Source organism: Microcaecilia unicolor, chromosome 4, assembly GCF_901765095.1.
Source record: "Microcaecilia unicolor chromosome 4, aMicUni1.1, whole genome shotgun sequence".
Classification (NCBI taxonomy): Eukaryota; Metazoa; Chordata; class Amphibia; order Gymnophiona; family Siphonopidae; genus Microcaecilia; species Microcaecilia unicolor.
This window is the reverse complement of record NC_044034.1, coordinates 333,164,928-333,192,639: the sequence shown is the minus strand read 5'-3', so window position 1 is coordinate 333,192,639 and position 27,712 is coordinate 333,164,928. Positions and strand designations below refer to the sequence as shown.

At 44.2% G+C, this 27,712-nt stretch overlaps 2 protein-coding genes across 5 annotated transcripts in view; both read right to left on the bottom strand.

The window, feature by feature from the left end:
• Positions 1-8,558, bottom strand: part of PDLIM2 (PDZ and LIM domain 2) — a 91,885-nt gene extending 83,327 nt beyond the window's left edge. Inside the window, exon 1 of one of the 3 annotated variants that reach the window (XM_030202026.1) lies at positions 8,391-8,558. The gene's annotated coding sequence lies outside the window, so the exon portion shown is untranslated. Of the gene's footprint in view, positions 1-4,324; positions 4,420-4,483; positions 4,583-8,390 lie in introns of those variants that run through there. The other 2 variants (XM_030202027.1, XM_030202028.1) reach the window with 2 other exon arrangements.
• An 8,695-nt stretch (positions 8,559-17,253) lies between these two features.
• The window catches only part of SORBS3 (sorbin and SH3 domain containing 3), a 147,510-nt gene continuing 137,051 nt past the window's right edge, over positions 17,254-27,712 (bottom strand). For both annotated transcript variants that reach the window (XM_030202023.1, XM_030202024.1), the window contains 4 exons: positions 22,275-22,808; positions 21,665-21,765; positions 19,872-19,978; positions 17,254-18,518 (listed from right to left, as the gene is read on the bottom strand). In XM_030202023.1, coding sequence (XP_030057883.1) covers positions 18,448-18,518; positions 19,872-19,978; positions 21,665-21,765; positions 22,275-22,808 — 813 coding nt within the window. In that variant the 3' untranslated portion in view covers positions 17,254-18,447. The remainder of the gene's footprint in view (positions 18,519-19,871; positions 19,979-21,664; positions 21,766-22,274; positions 22,809-27,712) is intronic.

The following is a 27,712-nucleotide window of genomic DNA, read 5'->3' as shown; positions in this document are numbered from 1 at the left end:
AGAGAGACCAGCAAGTTAGTTACTTCAGAATACTAGCATACAGGTGTGTATGCATGCCGCTTACACACTATTTTGCGAATACACGCTCAACTTCCATAGCGCATATATACAAGGGAGGAGCATGCACAGGATATAGGCAGCGGCACACGTAACTTACACATTTCCCTGCTGCACTTAGGTGCTCAAACTTATATCAGCTCTATGGCTGGCAAAAGCGCCAGCACCTAAACAACAGACATGCTGAAACTGGATTATGCTAGTATTCTATCATGGAATCTATACGCCTAGGTTCCTTTATAGAATAGGGCTGCTATCGCCCAATTATCCTCTTCATGTCTTGTCTTGTGCTGGTTATTCCAGTGTTTCTCTGCTATCCCGGTTAAATAAAAATACAAGAATCCCATCCATCCCACATTCAGGCCTCCTTCCCTTGTTTTACCACAAGCTTTTCTAATACTCTAAATAGCTATTAAATCCAAGAAGACTCTTACCCTAAGATTTGGATGACTAGGCCTCCTTGTGATGGGTCTGATGGAATCTGTAAGTCTAAGGCCAATCGGCACCCCAGGCAGTCTGGTGGAGGGGCTCAAGTCAGCAGTCCAAGGGATAGGAATGCCTCCACTGACATGGTTACCCTTCCAGTGATGAGACTGCCTACTAGTGGTTGCATGAAGTTTCAAGAGGAAAAGGCACTTCCCAGGCCTGACACCCAAGGAGGTCACCCACTCCTACCAATAGCCCTGGACACCATCATCTCGCTGGTACTGGACCAGTTTGTTTCCGAGTATTAGCCTGCTAGCACCAATCCAACTACCCTATGGCTTGCATTACTGCCATATTGCACTTCTATTCTCTTTATTTTTTTTGTTACATTTGTACCCCCGCACTTTCCCACTCATGGCAGGATCAATTCGGCTTACATATTGTATACAGGTACTTATTTGTACCTGGGGCAATGGAGGGTTATTTTCCTCTCTCCCTTTGCCTCTTCTCCCAACAATATTCATAACATTGTCAGGGCTGCATTAACACTATATGAGGCTCAAGGCTAACCCATTTGTGAGCCCCAATCACAGACTCCTATTTACTGCTGTCCTTCCCCACACAGTTATATTTATGTTTTCCTTCCCCCTCAATACTTCACCTCTCCAGAAATAGTGTGGGGAAAACTGGAGGGCCTAGTTCTGGCTGTGGTAGGAGCGATAGTAGGTTGTGAGTGACCACGGGGACTGTGTAGGCAAATGCCTAGTGGCTGGAGCAGTGGGCCGAGTACCAGGGAAGCTGGGAAAGTCATTTCACTCTCCATTTTCCTCTGCTACACACCAGAGATGTCAAGAGTGGACTACCCTAAAGAACAAGATCAAAGCCAAAAGTGAGATTTACTGGTGTTGTGCGAGGTACAAATCTAGACAGATTTAAATGTGAAAAGAGCTTCACAAATGAAGAAGCAACAGAAACTAGTTAGCTTTTTTTGGGGGGCCCTCTGAATGGAGGCAGTGGTGGTAACTTTCCTACCACTTAGCACAAACACAGGCACATTTGTGTTGGTGGACTTCTCCACTTCAGCCCAAATTTCAAAGAGAAACTCTGTTTATATGACCCTCCCCCTCCCCCTCAAGAAAGGCACAGAAACATTTCCCTTCTCTTCCCCTCTCCACACCACATACTCTCTTTCTGAATTTTAAGACACACATATATAAAAGCTTTTCTGGTGTGCTGCTGCCTGCTGTTCACATTTACTCACTGTGTTCCCCCTCCCCCACAAATCTGCTGCCCACCATCATGTAAAGTTCTTGCAGTTGATACTAGTTCTTTTTCTCAGCCTGCAGCAGCTCTACCATTCTTACCCCCTTTTTTAAATTAAGCTTGAGTCTTCTCAGTAACTTTCTTCCACTCACTGGGTCCGTTGGCTGTTTCCAAGGTCAGCCCAGATCCAGAGATATAAAGGTCAACCAAGGAAGGAGGGGCCCACATAGCTGCTGCTGTATCTTCTGGGGTAAATCCCACCTGCTCTGGCTGCCATTTAATTTAAATTTTGTCCACTGGCCAGTAGCTGTGGTGTGGCAGTGGATTCCTCCGATGACACAGGCAGTCCCACCAAATGAGCAGCTATACAGGAACATATCTCTGGGCCCAGACTTTTGGTAACATAGGTGGAGTGGCACCCAGGCAGGTGCCTCTCCTGCTCACCCCTTGCAAGGGCCCTGATCTCACACCTTCTCCCAGGCTGAGTCATAACAGAGAGATCCCATGCTTGTCACACTGAACTCAATCTGAACTCAATCCCGTTTGGGATAATGTGGGACACAGCGAGTTTTCTGTTGGGCACTTACGGTATTCGATTCTCCTCATAGTTTCATTCGTTCTTTTACCCACGTGCCTGGTACACTGACCAATCATTAGTCTTTTTAAAAGCTTGATTCGGTTTATACAGTCCTCTTTGCCGGCATTGACAACACACAGACTCCTGAGGCAGGCGTTGTTCGCCAAAACACGGTGCCGTGTCAAGTCTTACCCATCATTAAAGAACTACTTTTATTCATTTCCTTGGCTTTTTGGAAGTGTCGTGTTGATCATGCTACTTTTTGTTCTTGACTTTTCCCTTTGTAGCAGATCCAGTTTCTCCACTTCTGTGGTTACATTTTGTTATAACATAAGAATAGCCATATTGGGTCAGACTAGTGGTCCATCTAGCCCAGCATCCTGTTTCTAGCAGTGGCCAATCCAGGTCACAAGTACCTGGCAGAAACCTAAGCACCATTCCATGTTACCAATCCCAGGGCAAGCGGTGGCTTCTTCCATGTCCATCACAATAACAGACAATGGACTTTTCCTCCAAGAACTTGTCCAAACCTTTTTTAAGCCCAGATGTGTTAACCGCCATTACCACATCCTCTGGCAATGAGTTCTAGAGCTTAAAGATCCTTTGTGTGAAAAAATATTTCCTATTTCAGTGGTTCCCAAACCTTGTCCTGGAGGCACCCCAGCCACTGAGGTTTTCAGGATACACACAATGAATATTCATGAGATAGAGCTGCACGCAGTGGAGGCTGTGCATGCAAATGTACCTCATGAATATTCATTGTGGTTTGGGAACCACTGTCCTATTTGTCTTAAAAGTATTTCCATGCAATTCATTGAATGTCCTCTGGATTCACCTCCACCCACTCCACACCACTTAGAATTTCGTAGACCTCAATCATATCCCCCCCCCCCCCCTTTTATTTTCCAAGCTGAAGAGCCCTAACCTAATTTAGCCTTTTCTCATATGGGAGCAGTTCCATCCCCTCTATCATTTTGGTCACTCTTCATTGAACCTTTTCTAATTGGCTAAATCTTTTTTATGAGATATAAATTGAACACAGTACTCAAGGTGAGGTCACACCATGGAGCAATACAGAGGCATTATAATATTTTTGGTCTTTATTTTGTATCCCTCTCCTAATTCCTAGCATCCTGTTTGATTTTTTTGGCAGCCACTGCAGCCAATAAATAAATAAAATGAAAGTTCCTTCTGCTGTTACCAAAAAAGAGATTCCACACCTCCCTCCTTGCTGAGTCACTTAACAAGGAACACGCCAATTCTGCCACTTTCGTAACTAGTTTGGTATACTTTGAGCTTCATACCCCAGAAGTCTATGGAAGAGAGCCTGGAAAGGATGTTACACTTGTGTTTTGGGTGTGTCTTATTGAAAACGAGTCAAGGACAGGTGTGTCCAGAAGGGATTGTTGCTACAGTTAGTAATGCATTTCTTACGAACTTGGTATTTTAAAAGTGACCTGGCCGAGGTGCATTCCTAGAGAATTAACTCTGTGTGTTCCAGAATTCAATAAACTCAGCTGCTGATTCTTAATCAGAATTTTGTACAGAAGAAAAACTCTCCAGGATCTCATTATCCGCGCCTCTATCCATCCATCAGCAAAATCGGTTTCAGTTTCCTTATGATATTAATTCACGATCCGGATCCTCTACAAAACGCGATACAAACTAGCACATTACATGTGTTCACCTCTGATGTTTGGGGCAGTGCTGACTCGTTCAGAATTCAGAGGCTGCCCTTTTTTTTCTTTCGTGTTTCTGCGTGCACTTCACTGACTAGGGTGGACTAGTTTTAACCGCTTGCAGGCACAGCTGGAACACACACACTGCGATCTCTGGTTGGAAAGACTTACTGAAATTTTTGCTTCAGACTTGAATAAATATTCATCTGAAATCCACTGCCAAAACCTTACAGCCCCACCCGGTTTCTAACAGTGTACCACCACAGGCCGAACCACATGTACTCAATTACCTTACAGCTGTCAAAGCCTCTGACAAACTTACGGTATTCAACTGCTGAAATCAGTTCCAGCTCTGAGATACGATTGCACAAGCGTTAAAAGTAGTAGAAATACTTCTTGAGCTTTTGAAGTGCTTAACAACATTCCTCTCTGAATTAACAGAAAAAAAAAATACCCAACTATCCAGAAATTTTCCGAGTACCTCTTCATGAAAGCATATTTCCTTCCCCTTTTTCAGAAAAAGAAAAAAAAAAATCTTGCCAAGGAGACTCTGAAGAAAACATACACAGGTCTACCTTGAAATAAGTGCAGCTGCCTAAGGAAAGCCTCTTTAACAAAATTCTATGCTGCCATGAGATATTGATCCAGCCCTGGTTTTCGCCACATTGCATGCATGGAAATGTAGTTCTGCTTTGCACATTGCTTGTCACTAAGAAAAACAGAACTATAATTCCATGCATGGAATGGGGTAAACTCTCAGGACTGGATTAACCTTTGATGCGGTGAAGTTAGGGAAAGTGATGTTAAGTGACTGAAGCCAGCTCTTCCTGGAATAAGGGAGAACATTCTCCAAACAAAGGCTAAATCTTGCTATGCAAAACCACAGTAGGGTATCACTAAGATGCACCCCAGAATAGGGCAGGGAAATTCAGCGCAATGTCTCTGAAAGGGGCAGTTGGAACATCTTTTTGTTTGGTTTTGCAGAGCTGCCAATATATTCATGCCAGGAGGGAACATTTTTGGCCAGACCTAGTTTTTCCACTTACATCCCAAAGCAGTGTGGTACTTGTAGTCTCTTGAAATCAGTGTTACAAGTCCCATAATACAACAGGATGGGGGGGGGGGGGTTGTCAAAAATCCAGCACTGGTCTGAAATCTCCTTCCTGGAGCTGGGCAACTTGCCAGTTCTGGGTTTGTTTGACCCCCCCTTCAGCCTCCCCCCCACCCAAGCTTCCCATTTGATAAAGGTGTGTGGGGCAAAAAGACTGGTCGGGCCATGGCCCAATGGCCCACCTTTTTCTGCTGCCCATGGTCTCTGGATGCAGATTGTATCTTATTATGTGAACCTGCTCTTTAAGGATGATTTCAGCAGCAACTGTAGACAAATAGCACACTGAAAATTGACAAGAGACAAGACAGATCCCCTAAGACAGGGGTTACTTTACATTACATTGGGCTTAAATTCCGCTAATGCCTTCTCAGTTCTAAGCAGTTTACAAACTTCCCATAGGAATAAAGAGATCAGAACATTCCTCTGAGAATTATAGTGGTTGCTTTGGGGACAAGCAGAAATCTAATTGTAGCACATATTTCTTAAATAAGAAAGTTTTTATCTTCTTTCGAAACAAGAGATGTGATTGTGAAGGGGAAAACATTCTGGCAATGTCTCTCCGAAGTCTGGCTGCTTGAATGGCAAGATATTTGTCAAAGAGCAACTAGTCTCTTCTTGCCCTTAGCTGAGGGGAAAGTGAAAAAATTGTCAGCTTCCTTTCTCCTAGTTCTGGTTGAGGTTGCAAAGCAGAAATGATCTTAGCAAATAGTTGGGGCTCAGCCCTTGTAGTGTTTTAGAAAGGAAGCATGCCGATTGGAAAAACATTCTTTAGGAAGAAACATTTTTTTAGCCAGGGAAAGAGCGCAGTCGATTTGAACGCCTAGCTGGTAGGTGAAAGAGTAAAGTCTACTTGATTGATGGTAATCATCATAGGGATTTGTTCTGGCTTTGAGTTAAAACATAAAAAATTTGGTTTTTACAGTATTGAGTTTTAACTTATGAGCATACATCCATTTTTCTTATAGGTTGATACATTGTTGGACCCTAGAAACATCTATTTTGAAAATGGATTGGATGGGAATTAACAAGATATCTCATCAGCGTAGACGTAGTGGACAAAGCCATTCCTGTCTAGAAGTAAACTTAAGGATTGGAGAAAAACATTGAACAGTACCAGAGATAGAGGGGAATCCTGTGGGACCCCGCATCTGTTACTCCAGTTCACTTTGACCCTGTACAATCTACTTTCCAAGAAGCTCTGAACCACTTTAAAACATTTCCTCAAGGTTCCATAGTAGGAGAGTATGGTCCACTAGGTCGAACGCTGAGGACAGATCAAGTTGGAGTTGCAATGTGCTTTTTCCTTCACTTAACAGTAGTCGGACATGGTCTAACATGGAGTAAGCCAGTAAGACAGATATGCTGTATCTAGATGCCACTGAGCAATGGTTCTTAACCCAGTCCTCAGGATATCCACACAGAATATGCTTCAGATAGATTTACATGCACTACCTCCATTTGAGGTGGATATCCTGAAAACTTGACTGGCTGGGTGTTTCCCAACGCCTGGGTTGAGAACCACTGCCGTAGAGAAAGCTGTCTGACTATTCTGTAGAAGGTATATTATATATTGAATCCTTAGTGAGACGCCGTACACCGTATCTAGATACTGCAGGTAGACTGATCCTGTAAACAGATATGAATCTTCCACCCTTTATACTACATAAATTACTTAGGTAGTCACACATTTCTCACAAATGACTCATGAATAAGCTGTCATGAAGGAATTGGAAAACTTTGCCACACACCCTCTTGCATTACATATCTTATTTAAAAAAATATTTACTCTCAAAATAAAATGGACCATGAGCATTTTTTTTTGGCAGGTTCCTGATCACTGGTAATTGTAGGAGAGACATGCCAACTACAGTGAACTTTCCAATATATATTTGCATGACGGAATGACCAGACAGAAACCAAAGGCAAGCTGAGGATGGATAGGCTGTCAAGCAGACAGAGATCGCCAGATAGTGGAATATAGAGCATTCTAGCATCACATGGTCTGAAGCAGTTCCAGATTCACAGGAGGGAAAGATTGGCTCATATGAAACATGGTGGCTCAGAAGTGACCATGCCCAGTTCAGAGGTTGTTCCATTTTTCAGTTCTTATGCACCAAAGTGACACCAATTTGGTACAGTATGTAGCAAACTTCTACCGTTTAGAAAGAAAGACCTTTGGTTAGGTTATAGCGCTTTAATATACAATGGCTTTTCTTGCTATGTTTACTAGACCCATAGAATGTTCCACAAGTGTCCTATTTCAATGCCAGCTTGTTAGAAGTAACAGTTTATATAAGGCACCTAAACCCCACTGGGTGTAATTATGGATTTACATCTTAGACCTGTGAACGAGGATTCCATCCCTATCAGCCAGCTGATCACTGGCAGTACCCCAAGAGCAATGGGGAGGGGGCTCTACCTTGCACATACATGTTCTCGGGGACTGTCATAGCATCAAGAGAAGGTGTCTGTAGGCTGAAAGTTCCCCTCGCCTCACTGAATATGAGTCAATTAACATAGGAACACAAAGCTGCAATTCTGGGGCCCCTGCTCGAGGCAGAAGTTCCCAGCCTCATGAACCAAAGTACAGGAGAAAATCCCTCGCTCAGCTCAACCTGCTACTCTGATTCCAGTCCAGACACTCCCCTGCAGAAACCTGTTCAGTCTCACAGCTTGCAACGTCAAATGCTTAAAAACTAAAAGAAGAGAAAAGAGTATAGAAAAGACAAGAACATAAAGAATTTCAAGATTCTGGTGCAAGTCTAGGTTGTCCCTGGTCACATTCTGTTCATGGCTCAGTTGCATGATCCTATTTATTTAGCTGCCATTGTTGCTGTTTGTCTTGTCCCTGTCTCTCATGACCACAAACATCAGGCAACTGGTTTAGCCCACTAACACCAGCTGGTCTTAGAAGGCAGGTTGATGATGAAGATGATGATGGTGGTGGGGGTGGTAGGACAGTTAAAACATCTTCTGCTCTTTCCCCATCTAGGTGTCAACCTTCTACCTACTAATCCATGGAATTGTCCTGATATTAATGGGGGAGACGCACTCTTAAAGTGTGGAGAAAGATGCCAATAAAAATTTGTGATGGTTTATAATGAGGACACCATTGTCCTTCACGTAGAGGGGAAGCTCATGGGGGGGGGAGGGAGGGGTGAAAAAGTGCTCACTAAAATCTGTGTTCCATCTCTGCCCCTCTCTCATCTGTTGCATCCTTAGTGTTCAGGTACCTTGGTAGAGTTTCCTGCTTCAGTCCCTGAGGGGTGTCACTTACCTTCCTTTGGTTACAGTCGCTCAGGCAACGCCAGTACTAGGCTATGCTAGGATCTGCTTCTGGGATGAATACTGAGTCTTCGGTCCCCACCTCCCCTGATCAGACAAGTCTTGCATGTGAAGTGATCCTGCTGCCAAGAGCAGGTGAAGCTCTTTCTACACTCTGCACAGGGAAGGGCTCAGTACACCCATGTGATGAGAGACAGCCAGAAAGCATACTCCCTTCAAGGGCTGCTCTTACTCACAGCCACTTGTCAGTGCTAAATGTCCCAGCTGTGATTCTGCCTTCCCCTCTCTCACAAGAGCCAATCGCCTCCTGTAGGCAGCACAAGATCTTGCAGTCCTTGCTCATTCTCTCTCCTCCATATAGGGCTTAATCTAGACACAATCATTGGGGGCCGTTCTAAATAAGGTAGTCATATCTCCCCTCAGCTGTCTTTTCTCCAAGCTGAAGAGCCCTAGCCGCTTTAGCCTTTCCTCATAGGGAAGTCATCCGAGCCCCTTTATCATTTTTGTCGGCCTTCTCTGTACCTTTTCTAATTCCACTATATCTTTTTTGAGACGCTGTGACCAGAGTTGAACACATACTACTAAGGAACTCTTTAGGGTAGTAAGGGATCTTACTAGGCCCCAGAAAAAGAAAAGGGAATGGAATTATCAGCTCAAATTTTGCAGCTTTCTTCCAAGCCAAAAGCTACAGATGTTAATTGATAGTTTACCAACTTTGCTTCAAGGGCAGATGGGACCCTGGGAATAGGATTTCAAAGATGATTTAGGTGGATGTCATGGAGATCGTTACTGGTTATCCTTTTCTTTACTTCTCATCTGATAGTGAAGGAATTAATATTTAAGTTTGCTACAAGTAGCTATTTCTTGGATCCCTGCCAAAAATACTTGTTGAATAGTGTGCCTGAGGCTTTATTGGAAAGAATGTATGTCATGGTAAATCAATCATTACTGGAAGGCTGTTTTCCCATGAAGATCAGCAATACAGTACTGAATTCATTACTAACGGGAAAAGATTTGGATGAAACTAAATGTAGTAACTACCGCCCGGTGGCTAATCTACTAATTTAAGACTAAAATTATAAAGGTGGAGGTTGCCAATCAGATTTAGGGTACAGTTAGATCAGTTTTAAGTTTTGAATCTTAATCTGGGGCCTGACAAGCACACAGTATGGAAACTTTGCTGGTAGCATTGCTTTTGGATCTCCGATTGACATTGGACAGAGGTAATCCAATTTTTATCATGTAACTGGATTTATCAGCTGTTTTTGATCTCATGGACCGTGATACAGTGCTCAGGAGATTACGTGAAATTGGCCTGGTAGGGAATGTGTTATCCAAGTTCATGGGACTTCTAAAATACAGAAGAGAGGTGTGGTAGCCGTGTTAGTCCACTCTTAAAGGTTATCAATAGAAATCAAACAAAATAAAACATGGAAAAGAAAATAAGATGATACCTTTTTTATTGGACATAACTTAATACATTTCTTGATTAGCTTTCGAAGGCTGACGAAGGGCAACCTTCGAAAGCTAATCAAGAAATGTATTAAGTTATGTCCAATAAAAAAGGTATCATCTTATTTTCTTTTCCATGTTTTATTTTGTTTGATTTCTATTGATAACATATAAAATACAGAAGAATTCAGGTTCTTTGGCATAAAGGATTATCTCCTATCTGGTCAATTACTCAGGGTTCCCCTCTTTCCTCCATCTTGTTTGTTATCTAAGTGGCCTTAGGCAACTGTTGACTCCAGGCATAAAATAGTTTTCATATGCAGATAACGTAATACTCCTATTCCCGGTTACAATTGATCTTGACACAACTTATGTGTAAATGAGTGAAAATGTTTTATTTAATTTATAAACCAACCTTTGTCCTCCCCTAAGCAACGTAAAATAACTTCTAGTAGAGCCAGGATAATTTTAAACAAAAGGTCAGATTTGTGGAACGCTTTGAAATCAGAACTTTTTCTAGTTATTTGAAGTTTAGATGCTGGGTTAAAACCTTGCTATTTCAAAGATACTTGTTTGGTTTTAAACTCTTGATCTGTGATTTTTCTAGTTTTAGGTTATATTTACATGTTCACCCAGGATTTTGCATTTGTAGATAGATGCTGATTCTATATTAGATACCGTGTTTCCCTGAAAATAAGACACTTATATTAATTTTTGCCCCCCAAAATGCGCTAGGTCTTATTTTCAGGGGCTGTCTTATTTTTCGGGGAAACATTGGGGTTGGATCGGGGTTGGCCCGCCCGCCGTCGCTCCCAGAACTAACCTTAAACGCCTCCTTTCACCTTCGCAGCAAGCAGCAGCAGGGCAGGCCACTCCTTCCTTCCGTGTCCCGCCCTCGCCTGACGTAACGTCCACGAGGGCGGGGCACGGAAGGAAGGAGTGGTCTGCCCTGCTGCTGCTTGCTGCGAAGGTGAAAGGAGGCGTTTAAGGTTAGTTCCGGGAGCGACGCAGGGTGGGTGGAGGGGGGGCCCGGCGACCTCGGGTGGGGGGGGGGGGGGTCGGCCCGGGGTCGGCCTTGTCCGGCTCTCGGCGGCCCTGCTTTCAAACAAAAATTTGCTAGGTCTTACTATCGGGGGAGGCCTTATATCTACCAATTCAGGAAAACCTCTACTAGGTCTTATTTTCGGGGGATGTCTTACTTTCGGGGAAACAGGGTAGATGTAGGACTTCGGGTTGTATTGTTATTTAGGGAATTTCCTCTACTAAGATATTATATTGCATTACATTTGGCACTTATATCTCCCGATATACCTTGCAAGGTTCAGTGCAGTGAACAAAAGAAAAACTAGGAATACCTAGCAGCATGACAATTATATAAACAGATCAAATACCAGTATCTTTCATTCTGTGGATAGAACAAATTTTTGAAACAAGAATGTTTTCAATGATTTGTGAAATAGTTTGTAATATCACCCTTGATAGGCAATAGATTCCACAACTTAGCAGCCTGATAAGAAAATGACAAAATATTTTTTAGGGTTGAGGAAGTGGAAACCTAGATAATGTCTTCAAGTGGTAACACAGGGCCCAATATTCAAAGGATTTATGCTCCTAATTTTGAGAGTTATGCTCATAACTCATAGTCATAGTCGATGACCTAATAAATGTTACAATCCAATTTACTACTCAGGAACCTCATGCAATACCAAAATGTATTCTTCTTTACCATGTATGTATGCACATGGTATATACATATGCCATGATCTGTCCCATATATGCTATGTTCCATGTATGTTACCATGTATTTATGCACCTTAACGCAATACCATTTGTAATTCTGTTACCCGGAAATGGCAACAGCCATTACGGCAAATGTAAGCCACATTGAGCCTGCAAGTTGGTGGGAAAATGTGGGGATACAAATGCTACAAATAAAAAATAAATAAATTGGCCTCTTTGAAAATTTACTAGGGCTGAGTACAACAAAATACACAAAAAATCTCCACTAATGCCAGTGCAGAGATTTTCACATGTCTTGCAGTAGCTTATTAATTTATCAATTTTTAAACTTTTTCTAAAAAACTTGGAGGAAAAAGCCTCAGAGAACATCAGGTTTAACCTGTGCATTCAAACCACCTCAATTTATCAATCATATACTTAAAAAACTCCAAATGGTGCCATTTTTAAACAGTGCTCAGGTCATGATTGAACTTTGGAGTTCTTGCTTGGTCTAAGGGAAAGGGAAGTGGCTTACATACTATATACAAGTACTTATTTTGTACCTGGGGCAATGGAGGGTTAGGTGATTTGCCCAGAGTCACAAGGAGCTGCAGAGGGAATCAAACCCAGTCCCCCAGGATCAACATTCACTGCACTAACCACTAGGCTACTCCACTCTAAGGTCATCAAACCCTGAGGCAGTGGGTTAGGCACCGTGAAACGGTGGCTAGTGTTGGGAGTGACCTTTCACTGAATGTTCATTAAGCTAATTAAGTGTTTTTTTAATATAAAAAATTTAAAATGTTTCAATTAAATTTTGGAGGTTTTTTAAAGTCTATGATTGATAAATTGAGGTGTTTTGAATGATGATCTCTTGAGGAGTTTTCCTCCAAATTTTGTATAAAAAGTTTAAAAATTGATAATTAAGGGGTCCTTTTAACATGCTGTGGTCAAAAAAGACCCTGCGATAGTGGCGGGGACCGTTTATACCACATGCTGAGTCCCTTTTTTACCGCAGTGGGTAAAAAAGGCTGAAAATAGCCATAGCCATTCAGTAAGATTGCTCTTACCACGTGGCCATGCGAGGGGAGAACTTACCGCCACCCACTAAGGGCACCTGTGCCAACCCAGCAGTAACTGGGTAGCAAGCGGTGCTGCCTGATTACTGCCAGGTTAGTGCTGCACTAAATGTTATGAGCCAATTTTCCCCAGCATGGGAAATGGCGTGCACCAGGGCTGGAACTACTGTTGGCGCCCGTGTTGGGCCAGCGGTAGCTCCAAATTAGCATGCAGTAAGTCCATGGTGGGCTTACCGCCACTTTGTAAAAGGGGAGGGAAATGGGACTTGATATACTGCCTTTCTGAGGTTCTTGCAACTACATTCAAAGCAGTTTATATATATTCAGGTACTTATTTTGTTTGTACCAGGGGCAATGGAGGGTTAAGTGACTTGCCCAGAGTCACAAGGAGCTCCAGTGGGAATCAAACTCAGTTCCCCAGGATCAAAGTCCACTGCACTAGCCACTAGGCTACTACTCCACTAGCAACAATCCATGTAGAAGCCTGCCCTTGCAGATCAGCAGTGCGGTCGCGCAGGCTTCTGTTTCTGTGAGTCTGACGTCCTGCACGTACATGCAGGACGTCAGACTCACAGAAGCAGAAGCCTGCGCGGCCACATTGGTGATCTGCAAGGGCCGACCTCTACATGGAATGTTGCTAGTGGAATAGCAACATTCCACGTAGAATCTCAAATAGTAGCAACATTCCATGTAGAATCTCCAATAGTAGCAACATTCCAAGTAGAATCTCCAATAGTAGGAACAGAATCTCAACATTCCATTTAGAATCTCAAATAGGGAAAGGGAAATGGGACTTGATATACTGCCTTTCTGAGGTTTTTGCAACTACATTCAAATATATTCAGGTACTTATTTTGTACCAGGGGCAATGGAGGGTTAAGTGACTTGCCCAGAGTCCCAAGGAGCTGCAGTGGGAATTGAACTCAGTTCCCCAGGATCAAAGTCCACTGCACTAACCACTAGGCTACAAAGGGCCTCTAAATTAATAAGCTGCTGCAAGACATTTGAAAATCTCTGTGCTGGCATTACTGGAGCTTTTTTTGTGTATTTTGTTGTTTAAACTTCAGTCCTTGTTTTTGGTATCTAGGACTGAGTGCATAAATTTTTACTCAACATTTCACTAAACTCTTAAAATTAGTAGCATAAAAAGTACACTGTAACAGGGGCAGATTTAGGGGGAAAGAAGGAGTTCAATGCTGATTTTCAGCACTAGGCTCATAAATCTAGGCAAATCAAAGGCAGGCCTAAATTTATGAGCATAACTTTTAAGGTCCTAAATTAAGATAAATTTTCAGCTAAGAAAATAATGCTCCTAAGCTTGGCTGAAAATAGGGAACAAAATTGGGGGGTCCTTTTACTAAGCTGCACTGAAAAATGGCCTGTACTAGTGTAGGCATGTTTTTTGGACACATGCAGATCCATTTTTCAGTGCACCTGTAAAAAAGGCCTTTTTTGGCCGAAAATGGACGTGTGGCAAAATGAAAATTGGTGCTCATCCATTTTGAGCCTGAGACCTTACCGCCACCCAATCACTTAGCAGTAAGGTCTCACACGGTATACAATGCCGATTACCACCCGGTTAGTGCCGCGAATTGGAAAATAGAATATATTTTCCAGCACACGTAGTGGACGTCCATAAAAAATGAAATTACCGCCCGGGCAACACAGCCGGAGTGTAGTTCCAAATTGGCGCACATGGGGCGCGGGTAGGCACCTATGCAGCTTAGTTAAAAGGGCCCCTTAAGCAGCTAATTTTGAGCATAATTTAGCTCAGCATTTTCTAAACATTGGGCCCCCAGTTTCAATCTGGAAGATCAATAAGATGTAATGTACACCCAGGTGCCTAAGTGATTGTGATCTGCTTTGAACTTTTAGGGCTCCTTTTACTAAGGTGTGCTAAATCCATTAGCATACCTTACTAAAAGGAGCCCTTACCCCCTGTTTACAAAGCCACGCTAGTGGCTGCTGGTGTGGTAATACCGACACAGCCCGTTCACTTTGAATGGGCTGCGTTGGCATTGCCACGCGGCAGCCACAACTACAGCTTTGTAAATAAGGGGGTTAGTTAGGTGGAATGTAAGTGTATAGATTAAATTAAATGAATGTTTTGCCTAGATATGCAATTAACTGATTACAATCCATCCAAAATACAGCTATCAGACCTAATTAAAGGAGCACATAAATATGATCACGTGACACCTTTGATGAAAGAGGCACATTTGTTACTGTGTGCTTACTGTATGAGGTTTAAGATACTGGTCCTGGCTCACACAGCTTTTTTAGGTTTGCTCCATTGTTTTTCTAAAATGCTAACTCCCTATTGTCTTAGTAGGATACCATGTTCATGATTGACTAGTAATTCCACTATTAACCTGAGCCAGACTGAATTCTACTAGAGAATTGGCATTCTTCTTTCTAGTGCCCTCATTATGGAATTCACTCCCTCAGGACTCACGAACTGAAACAAGATTAGCATTTCATGGATCATAAAGTTTATCACTGGTGCAGCCTTGACAACTGGAAAAGAAAAAAAAATCATTTTATTTTTCTTTTAAATTTTGTTGTTTTTGTTTAAAATTGGTAGATGTTTTAAAGATATATATATATAGTATTTGATTTATCATGTGGTTTTTTTTTGTGTGTTGTGTATATTTTTATTAATGTTTGAGTTGAACCATTTATTATAAAACTGCTTTTCTTTGTTTTGTTTTTTTACCTAGAAGGGCAGTATATCAAATTTACTATGAGGCCCTTTTACAGCGCTAAAAAGTGGCCTGCACTATCTCCAGCGTGGGTCTTTACCGCACACTAATACAACTTTTAGCACTGCCGGGCAGTGGCGTAGGAACGGGGGGGGGGGGGGGGGGGGGGGGGCGGGGGGCGTTCCACCCCGGGTGCACGCCGCTGGGGGGGGAGGGTGTCAGCTCCGCTGGTTCCCTGCTGGTTACTTCCTGTTCCGGGGCAGAGAGAGCAGGGAACTAGCGGAGCCGACGCAGCTCCCAGCGACGTGCCCCCCGCTTTCGTATGGCAGTAAGAATGCGCTCCGGGGGGGGGGGGGGTGCGTGCCGAGGGGGGATGCACCATGCTGCACCCAGGGGGGGGGTGTGCAGCGGCGACCCGCCCCGGGCATCAGCCGCCCTCGCTGCGGCACTGCTGCGGGGAAATGGGCAATTTTTCTATTTTGCCAATAATGGCTATGTACTAATTTTCCCATTAGCGTGTGGCCATTAGTATGTAAGCACTTACCGACACCTAGGGGTCCTTTTACTAAGCAGCGTTAGGGTTAATGCGTGGGTAGCGCTTGCCAAATTGGCACTACCACAAGGGTAGAGTGTGCACCCTGCGGAGTTTGAAGTTGGTGTGCGCGTTTCCCGCAGTAGAAAATATTTTTCTATTTTCTACCACTGGGGGGGGGGGGGGGGGGGGAGTTCTCAGCAGTAATCGGCAGGGCGGCCAGATTGGCTCGTGCTGCCTGATTACCACGCGAGTAGCATGTGAGCCTCTACCACTAGGTCAATGGGCGGTGGTAAGGGTTCAGGAATTAAATAGCCTCATGCTACTTTTAATTTTAGTGCACGACCATTTACTGCCCTCATTTAAAAAAGCCCTTTTTCTTCCCAGCCGCGGTAAAAAATTGCCCAGCGTGTGCCAATTTCATGCATCCACAGTACCGCAGGCCACTATTTACTACTGCTTAGTAAAAGAACCTTCTAATTTCTAGCAGGGGCGTACATGCGAGGGGCCATGGGGGCCTGGGCCTCCATAGATTTGGCCCTGGACCCCCCCTGCTGATGACCCTTTCCATCCCCCCTCCCGCAGCCAACCTTCCGTTGCCTATCTTTGCTGGCGGGGGACCCCAACCCCCGCCAGCCGAGGTCCTCTCTTCCGTTGCAGCAAAGCTTCCTGTTCTGAGTCTGACATCCTGCACGTACAATATGCAGGATGTCAGACAAAGAATTTGAAACTAAAGGAAGCTTTGCTGCAACAGAAGAGAGGACCTCGGCTGGCAAGGGTTGGGGTCCCCTGCCAGCTTTGCAACTGAAGGACCTCGTTTGGCGGGGGTTGGGGTCCCCTACCAGCAAAGGTAGGCAACGGCGGCGGGGGAGGGTTGGTGGCGGGAGGGGGGTGGAGAGGGTCGTTGGCAGGGGGGGTCCAGCAATGGCGGGGGGGGGGGGGGGTGTCGGCGCCGGGGGGGGGCTAAAATGTGCCCCCTCACTCTGGCTCTGGCCCCCTCCTCCCGCCGAAGTCCAGATACGCCTCTGGTTTCTAGGTAGTAAGGGCTCAAGTGCTAACCAAGCGTTAAACAGTTAGCATGAGGAAATGTATTTGCACTAACCGATTAGCATGGAACAGGCCTACTCTCCATCCCCAGACTCGCCCCCAGCGCTAAAAATTTAAAATTATTTTTACAGGGTGAGTATTATGTGCATATGCAAAAACTACCGTGGGACACCTGAGTGTGCCCTGCAGTAGTGCTTTTTAACCTGTGGTAAGCATGCATTAGTGCTTACCGCAGCTTGGAAAAAGGGCCCCTAAATGAATACATTTCACTGTAGTGGTGAGTCTTAACCTCCCCCTCCCCACATACAAACACTAACACAATCATAAAAATGTAAAGGAATTTATTACAAATTTGCATTCTTTAAGGAAAATCTAATTGTAAATCTACAGTCCTGAACCCAGCTGGGACCAGGGTTTCCAGTCACAGAATGATGACATCAGAACTGAGAGACCATTTCAGAGCTCTGCTTTGATGTCATCAGCCTGGGACATAAACTGATATTATTATTATATTATTATTTCTCTTTTTGAAGTTCAGAATATTTTGGCTTTTAATTTGTCACTTCAGAAGTGTGTTGGGTCAGGACACCACAAAAATGTAACAGAAACATTCACGGAAAGACTGCTCGAAAAACAAATCCAGCCATCTGGTACACTCAAGTGGAGCCCAGGGCCAGGCCAAAAATGTCCAGAATGTGCAGGTGAAGACATCAATGGAGAAAAACATTCATGTTTTGGCATGCTAAAACATTCTACCAACTGCTAAATCAAAGCTCAGAAATGTCTTTAATGTGTTCTCTCTTCATCACAGTGACAAGACCCTCCAGTCTGTGTTGAAATTGTGGTGAATGTGCTAAGTAGAACCTTCTGGAAGCATGCTGGTGCTATAAAGGGGACATACCATATCAAATGAAGTACTTTGAAAAGTTCAGACAAAAGCAGTGTTCTCTCTCATTGTGAACTTTGCCATTTAGGAAGACCTATGAGTGCACAACAGGCTGTTCCAGTTCTGGTTTTGCCCCACTGCATGTATGGAGTTGTAGTTCTGATTCGGTGAGGGGAACCAATGGAAAATGAGAACTAGAAATTCATAAAAATAAAATGAAATGGAGTCGGTTGGATAAAACTAGGCCTTGATTAGCTTCTTTGGCTGGTATGGACTGAAATGGCAAACCTAGGAAGAAACTCGGTGGGGTGAGCCCCTCCTTCACGGGAATGGCATAGTATGGGAAAGACTCCCTCCTCATAGCAATGTAATGGGACAAAGTGTGATCAGACCCCCCTCTCTTCACAGGAATATAATGGAAAAGACTGGAAAAAGCCCCTCCTTGTGGTAATATCACAGAACAGACTAGGGACCTGTTCCATCCCTGATGAGAATGTAATGGGGATGAACTAGGAACAGCCCCCCTGATGTCCTTCTGTATGTATTGGTTTGACTCTGGGCTCCACGTGCCCCAGAGTTTATACACTGATTCCTTATATTAATTTCCATGGCCTCCTTTAGATTCTCCAGGGTCATTCACATGGTATGGGTGCAACATAGTTTCCAGGGAATGTCCCAAATTTTCGAGTTCTCCGGCACACACCTGAGAGAAAGCAGAGGATCATGACAGTTAGGGTCTTTGTTTACAAAACAGTACTCTCTCATTCCCAATCATGTGACCTCCCATGTATTACAACGAGAAAAAAGTAAATTCAGGAATGGCATCTACAAAGCTCAAAACAGATGCTTTATGAGAAAATAAGAGGATGCCTCCTGCTGGAACAAGGTAGGACTGCACATGCTGTGAGTTCTCCCTACAGCAAGCACTAGAAAATGACACGGGGATAACATCTGTTCCAGTCCCCACCCTGGCCCTGTGGGATCTGTCTCCGTCCCCGTCTCCATCCCCGTCCCGTCCCCGCAAGCCCCATCTCCGTCCCAGCCCTGTGGGCTCTGTTCTCATCTGCAGAAGCCTCGAACACTTATGATTTTATATTTAAATCTTTTTATTAAAGTATAAAAAGGAACAATATGCTGTGCAACTGTTGTGTATAAATTACAAATAGAAAACAATAATAACAATGAGCAGCTATAATAAACCCTCCCACCACCACTACCCTCTACCTTTCCAACTCCAACAATAGCTGACTTCTACTATCCCAAGGAATCCTAATCCACCCTTTTAAAATGTCCAGAGGTACAAAATACAACCCGTTCTGTATGCCCTAGAGGGGAGAAATATGCCCTGTGAAGCACTGTAATGATTTTTTAATCTGTGGATAAATAAGAAGTCATCAACAATCTCAGAATTGAGTCTAGCTCTCCTGTCTTCCATAGTCCCTCCTGCAATAGAAGATGTCTTCTTAGAAGATATGCTAGTAGCAGGGTGTACAGGATCCCTCATGCTTGTTTTTCCAAAAAAATAAAAATACCTGCATCAATCAAACACAAATAACAGCCCAGTTCATTAATAGGCTTCAAAATAGAAAGTGACACGGGGACGTCCTCACGGGCTCTGTCCCCGTCCCCACCCCGTCCCCGATCCCATCCCCGCGGTTACTGCAGGTCCCCGTCCACGTGTCATTCTCTAGCAAGCACTCCACAATTCTTACAGCTTTCCTGTTAGCCAGTAGTGCTCTGTCACTATCTCCTACAGCTCCCACCTCCCACCACTTTTTTACCATTCCCTCCAGCAACTCCACGTCCACAACTCTCCACAATTCCCTACAGAGCGTCCCCAGCCAGTGCTTTTGTATGCAGTCACTGGCTAAAACAGCACTCTGGTAGGTGCCTGAATCCCTTTCAGACTCATGTGACATCCCCTCCTCCCCCAGATTGGTGCCCAGGCTGACTTACCTACTTGCCCAATCCAACCTATAACTGGTCCCTCCAGCATTAGTTCTAGCTAGTCCTACTGAGAGTGAAAGCTATTTCTTGCTTTACGAGTATAACTTACCCACAAACCAGCCATCATCGCATTGCTGCAGGACCTCCACCAGGTCTCCCTCATGTAACTCTAGTTCATCATCACTTTGTGGAATATACTGATAGATTGCCTTGTATCTGTGAGGTGCAAGTGATAGAAGAGAAACGTTACACGACTGCGCTGACAGCGCCTGCCAGGCCAGACATTGACAATGACCTGCATTTACATACTGCACAGTTAGCTGAGGCATGCCTGCACTCAGTGATAAACATGCTGCGAGCATTAAGTGTTGCTTGCTACTTTATATGAGGTCCCAATTTTCTTGGACCAAGACTTCTACTCTCTGGGTTGGCTAGAGAATGGGAGGTAGGAGAGGATAGTTTGCATGGGAATGACACCTAGATCAGTGTTTTCCAACCCTCTCATTGCCAGTCAGGTTTTCGTCAGGTCTTTGATGTGATACATTTTCGGTAGCTCATCTAGGTGCATGTCTAGATTTGGTATACAATTTTGAAAGGTAACATTTTCTTTGAAAATTTGCTTAAGCAGATGCTGAAATGTTTGTGATCTTTGTACCTCCTCTCTGTGGGCAGAGGAACTGTGTGAATAGGTGAAGATATGCACGTGGACTTGAATTCATTTCCACACAATTCTTTACTTCCCCAATCCAAATGCACCTCGGAGTATCCCCCTTTTTTAATCAGTGAAAAAGGATTTGCATTTTGGCATTATTTTACCGCTCTGAGGGGGACAATTTTTAATCAGGTAATTTCTCTGGACAAATACCTATTTCTCTACCTAAATCTTTTGAAAATTGCCCCTGTAATGGACAAAACCAAAACATTTGTACACTATAAATTAAAAATCCATGTGAAATCTAAGTGTCATCAGAAAACAAAAATGCAGTTATACAGACAGAGAAATGCACTATGGCTGCAAGACACCTAATAGTATTACGAAACTCCTACGTATAGGAGTAGATTCAAGAAAGTGCACCAAAATTAGGTGCAAAAATATGGGATTTAAGCTCCAATTCTAGAACACAAATGAAATTGCCATTATAGAATCGAATATTAGTCAGCCTAACTTTAGGCATGAGCACTTATGCCATGTCAAAGGCTGGCGTAAATGATCACGTTTAAAGATGGAAGTTGTGTGCGTAAGAGATAGTGTTCTATAATTTATATGTGGAACTGCAAGACATGCCCCTGATCCGCCCATGAGCTTGCCCCCCTTTATAGTTGTGCTATAGCATTTATGCACACAGGGCCCGATATTCTGCTAGCCACTAAACATGGTTATTCAGCAGGAGATAACCAGTTATCTCCCGTTGAGTGTCTGCAGTCAGGCGCCGATATGCTATTTAACTGGTCAGCAGCCATGTCTGGCTGGTTAAATAGTTTTGAATATCGGGGAGTAAATTTATAGAATAGCACCTAAGTGCAGTTCCGTGTGTAGCTACAAATTAGTGCCAATTAGCACCAATTAACAATACTTAAGGGCTATCACTGGTTCTTAAGGACAATTGGCGCCTAGGTGCACAACTGGCACTATTCTATAACTTGCGCACCCAAACGTGTGTGCTAGTCAGAAATTTGGGTATGCAACTTTATAGAATCCAGGAGACACTGTCTAAGGGGTCTTGGGACAGGCCATCTATGCAATATGCGGGCCATTGGCCATGCTGGTATATAATGCACAAGATCCTGGGAGCCACTATGTGTATGGTGGTGGGGGGGGGGGGGGGGGAGGTGTCCTAGGAAATACAGCTTGTCCACCAAGGCCACATTTGAACTCATTTGCAGGGATGAACAAGCACTTACAGAAGGCAGCTGCTGATGGTTGGTGATGCTCTTCGTTCGGAAGGTGAGTTAGTAGGTTGCTGAGACAAACCCCTGGTAGCAGGGACATCATGAGTCAAACTCTGGATAAAGCACAAGTTATGTTTTATTAGAAGAATAATGAGAGGATAAGATTTAGGATCATGATCTAAGGACACAATGAGCAGCTGTTGGACAGCAGAAAGGAAAGGCAGTTTTTAGCCTATGAGGAAAACAAGGGTGTCAAGGTAATGTCAACTCAGTATGAACCTCAGTGTATGCTTCCTCCCCCCTCCCCCCATGACAGCAATGATTGGCACCTTCCTATAGGAGTTTACACCTCTCCAATGCAAGCAAGTTCTCCCTCTAGGCATCCACACCTCTCTTCTGTAAACAGGGCCCAATGCACTCCTAATCCCCTCTCTGCAAGACATTTGTGTGTATGGTGAGCACGTGTTCTCTAGAAGCTGCTTAAAATGTAATAACGCATGATAAAATACTCAGAAACAGGCACTGGGAATCCACACAGCACAAAGCAGAGCCTGTTTGTAAATGAATTCTTACTGGTCCAGTGCTCTCTCTGTCAGCTCTGTTGGTGAATGCTGTTGCTTACCTGGGATGGGACTGTGAGTGTTGCGGATGGTGTAGAAGACTGCTTCATTTCTTTTAATGGTGAAGGAATTTGGCAATGGCCACCTCGGCCTCCCGGACTCACTGTTGCTGTCCTGGATTCTGAACTTGAGTTGGGTGAGGCATTCTGGGGGCTCAGAGAAATGGAGTGCGCCGGGAAGGAGAACTGGGTATTTTGGGACGAGGCAAGCAGGGTGTTTGGTGTAGACTGTGGATGTCCAGGGGACACTGCATGGGTGGTGGAGGAGAACGTACTGCTGACCGGGGAGCAGGAATCATGCTGTGTGCTGACGTTACTGGGAGAGTCTCTTTGTGCTGTGGTGATCTGGTGACTTGGGGACCTGGGAGTGAGAGCACTGTAGTTTAGGGGTGCTGAGAGCTCTTCGGAGACTTTGAGTCGGGGCTCCTTCACCACCTGTACATAACTGACAGGAAAGATACCCTGACGACTGGTGCCAGAAATCCGACCCTCATACCAGTTCTCATCCACTTGGCGGGTTAGACAGATGCGCTCACCCTACAGAAAGAAAAACAGTTCTTGTGTCACCGCCTTCCCCAAGACAAAGATCCTACAAGTACAGATCCATCTTCCAACCCCATCCTAGGACACTGCATGGAATAATGCAGGGCCTTAAAGAGTAAGCAATACCTGCTTATACTGCAAGCAAGAGGAGATCAAAGGCAGGAGGTCACAACTCTGGCAAACCAAATCTATCTTACAAAGAGGTAAGGAGTGGAAGAGGAATGCTGGCTGTACAGGGAGGTGTAGGGAATGGGGGGCCAGTGCTGGCTGGGAAAGAGAGAATTGTAGAGGAGTCCTGGCTGGGGAAAGATGTAGAGAATGCTGGAACAGACCTGGATGTAGTGGAAGGGGGAGGGAATGTTGGCTGGGGAATAGATGAGGGAATGGTGAAGGGGAGATGGTGTAGTGGTAATTGCTGGGAGGTACAGGGAATGAGGGAGGGGTGTATGGAGTGGTGGTGAGTGCTGTCTGTAGTGGGAGGTACAGGGAATGAGGGAGGGGTGTATGGAGTGGTGGTGAATGCTGGCTGTAGTGGGAGGTACAGGGAATGGGGATAAGTGTACGGACTGGTGGCACTGGCGAGTTCCAACTGTAGTGAGAGATAGGGGATGGGTGCTTGGGAGGTACAGGGATCAGTGAAGAGAATGGCTGGTGGAGGTGTAGGGAATGGTGGAGGACAGCTGGATGTAGGGAAGCTATAGAGAATGATGGAGAAGTTCTGGTTGGAAACAGAAGCTGTGGGGAAAGATATTCATAGTCTAAATGCTTAATATTTTTTTTTTTTTTGGGGGGGGGGAGGTGAAACCCAGTGGTACCAATCCTATTGCTCTGCAACATCTCCCCCACCCATTTGGTTAAAGCAGGCTGTTCCAGTACCTCAAGGCCAATGCCTGAACCTTCAAGTCCCAACAGCAAAGGACCAGTGCACAAAGTGTCAACTATATTTAGAGCTCAAAGTTAATTCAAAACTAGCCAAAAACCACCTCAAGTACCAAACTAGCCTAAAGCTAGCCAGATTTGAAAACACACACACACAAAAAAAATCACATTTTTATCAATTCCTTGATTCAAATTTGGCAAAAATGTTCTAGGCATTAGCCCCTGCTGTACCAAACAAAGAAAGAAACAGCTGCTCAAAGCAAAACTGTTTTAAGTACAAAAGAGTTAAATTATCTAGAAACCTGGTGGGAAACTACATATGTGAAGTGCTTAAAAATAGTTTTTTTTTTGTTTAAAATTAAGAACTGGACTAATGCATGAATAAAGACTTCAAGCAGCATTGCCAAGTGTCCTCTAAATTTATAGCTCCAAGTCACTTAACTGGAAAACAGACTTTTATTAATAGTCAATGAATGCTATGGACCCTAGGCAGGAATATAAATCTTACTCCTAATTCTGCAGTATGTTATGCTGTTAATCTACATAGGGATATTTTGAACACTAAAATATTAGACAACTAGTAAAAAAGGCCCGTTTCTGAAGGCAAGGAAACTGGCCCTAAGCAGGCAATTTCTCTCCCCCCCCCCCCCGCGACCCCCCCTGGCCTGCCGAAAACCGCCCCCCACCGCCGTTGTGGACTACCTGTGCTGACGGGGGACCCAAACCCCCGACAGCCGAAGTGCTGTTGTGCCCTTCGTGTTGTTCATCTTCTCTGGAAGTTCCTCTGCGTGCATCTGACGTCAGACGCACGCAGAGGAACTTCCAGAGAAGATGAACAACGCGAAGGGCACAACAGCACTTCGGCTGTCGGGGGTTTGGGTCCCCCGTCAGCACAGGTAGTCCACAACAGCGGCGGGGGGTGGTTTTCGGCGGGCCGGGGGGGGGGTTGAGGGGGCCGTAGCACGGGGGGTTACAGATGATTCCGAGGCAGGGGAGGAGTAGGGAAACACGCTGTACTCCTCCCCTTGCCTTGGAATCAGCTGTCCTGACATCAGTGATGTCAGTGCGTGTCTGCCTAGCAGACCACCACCTCCAGAGAGCCACAGTCCCAAGCACAGAACGTTGGAGGTGAGAATTATTATATAGGACATTCCAACACTGATTCTCGCCTGCCAAAAAGACACTGGGAAGCTAGATAGCAAACCTGTCCTGCCCCTCCCTAACAACACTAACTGCCAAACAGCAACAACCCTACCTCTGAAAAGGGAGCTCTTAAGATATTATAGAGAGTGTAGTGGTTAGAGCACCTGGCTAAGAACCAGGGAACAAAACAACAAAAGGGAGTACATTTTGAGCAGGATGATACTGGTATAACTTTGTGTAAAGTTCTATGTATATTCAGCAGTGGTAAATGTATGAGTGCCACAGATTTGAAGCAGTGGTTCTCAACCACCGTGTCGGGATACACTGGTATGTCCCCAAGAGCTGGGAGGTGTCACAAAAAAATTTGATGTAGAAAGCAAGTCTGTGTTTTCTTTACAACCATCAGTGCCTGCAAGCTGGGAAGCCCAGCAGTCTTATTTTTTATTTTTGTTACGTTTGTACCCCGCGCTTTCCCATTCATGGCAGGCTCAATGCGGCTTACATGGGGCAATGGAGGGTTAAGTGACTTGCCCAGAGTCACAAGGAGCTGCCTGTGCCTGAAGTGGGAATAAAACTCAGTTCCTCAATTCCCCAGGACCAAAGTCCACCACCCTAACCACTAGGCCACTCCTCCACTCTTGGGAGTCAGGTTCTTGAAATCCTCTTAACTGGTCCCTATTTCTGCTTCCCCACTACCCCCCAATAATAACTGCTGCCTCCATCCCCAACTGAAAATGCTGCAGATCTGCAGCCCTTAGATTCTGTTTGCTAAACAGTTTGAGTAGAATATTTGCAGGTTTTTGTGTTGCTTCACAGTATCTGGCAGTGGAGGGATTTTGTGTTGCGGTTACTGAGGTGACACTAGAATTTGAATATAAATTTGTTTTGTTATGTCAAATAAGAAATCAGGTACTGATGTGTTGCATACAGCTTTTTGATATGGGATAGGCAAATTCATGCTAAACTTACAGTTAAACAATTAAATATTTAGGTGTGCTTTGTTCAGCTGTGAATTTTAGTGTTCAATGTGTCGCATACTTGAACCTTGTTTGTCAGGTGTGTCACAACAGAAGAAAGGTTGAGAACCACTGCTTTAAAGTTACAACTCAAAACTGGGATAGGTAAGTTCTCTCAAAGAGACTGAATATTGTTACCTACATGTCTAACTGATTGGTCAGCCCGGATGTGCAACTAATCCCATCTCTACAAAAACAATTAACCTTTGGCTACTGAGAGGGTCTTTTACTAAGGAGTGCTAGAGTTTTTAGTGCACGCTAAACGCTAGAGATGCCAATGTATTCCCATGTGTGTCTCTAGCATTTAGTGCACACCTATTTTTAGCACGCGTTAGAAACGCTACTGCGCCTTAGTAAAAGACCCCATTTAGTGTCTTACAACCACCAAAACTTATTAGCACCCCTGTCCGCAATTTTAAAATACAGCCACTAACCTTGGCATGCACTGTTGACCACATAAGTGACTTTGTATATTGACTCAAAAATGTGCCATACTGAGTCAGACCAAGATCCATCAAGCCTGGGATCCTGTCTCTGACAGCAGCCAATCTAGATCACAAGTACCTGAAATTTGCTTTCAAAAAGGTAAACATAGGAAGTCAAATATGTTAGCGTTTAACTTTAAAAAAGGAAGCTATGATAAAATGAGAAGAACGATAAAAAAAACAAACTGAGAGGGTAAGAAACCTACAACAGGCATGGATGCTGTTCAAAAACACCGTCCTGGAGGCTCATGCCCAACATATTCCACGTATCAGAAAAGGAGGACGGAAAACCAAACGACAGCCGGCATGGTTAAAAAGTGAGGTAAAGGAGGCTATTGGAGCTAAAAAGGAACCAAATGAAGAAAATAAGACGCGGCATAAGGAATGTCAAGTCAGATGCAAAGCGCTGATAAGAAAGGCAAAGAGAGATTTTGAAAGAAAGATAGCGTTAGAGGCGAAAGCCGATAGTAAAATTTTTATTAGATACATTAAAAGCAGGAAACCGGCAAAAGAATCGGTTGGCCCGCTGGATGACCAGGGTGTAAAAGGGGCAATCAAGGACGACAAAGAAATAGCAGAAAAACTAAATGAGTTCTTTGCTTCGGTCTTCACCGAGGAAGATTTGGGTAGGATACCGGTGCCAGACAGGGTATTCGAAGCTGAAGAGTCGGAAAAACTTAATGAAATATCTGTAAACCTGGAAGACGTAATGGAGCAGTTCTGCAAACTGAAGAGTAGCAAATCTCCTGGACCGGATGGTATTCACCCCAGGGTACTGATAGAACTAAAAAAATAAGCTGGCAGAGCTACTGTTATTGATTTGTAATTTAGTCTTAAAATCGAGTGTGGTACCGGAAGGTTGAAGGGTGGCCAATGTAACGCTGATATTTAAAAAAGGTTCCAGAGGAGACCCGGGAAATTATAGACCAGTGAATCTGATGTCGGTGCCGGGCAAAATGATAGAGACTATTATCAAGAACAGAATTACAGAGCACATTCAAAAGCATAGACTAATGGGACAAAGTCAACATGGATTTAGTGAAGGAAAGTCTTGCCTCACCAATCTGCTGCATTTCTTTGAAGGGGTAAACAAACATGTGGACAAAGGTGAGCCGGTTGATATTGTGTATCTAGATTTTCAGAAGGCGTTTGATAAAGTCTCTCATGAAAGACTACAGAGGAAATTAGAGGGACATGGGATCGGAGGTAGTGTCTTACTGTGGATTAAAAACTGGTTGAAAGATAGGAAACAGTAGGATTAAAAGGTCAATATTTGCAATGGAGAAGGGTAGTTAGTGGGGTCCCTCAGGGATCTGTACTGGGACCTCTCCTTTTTAACATATTCATAAATGACCTAGAACTAGTGAGGTAATCA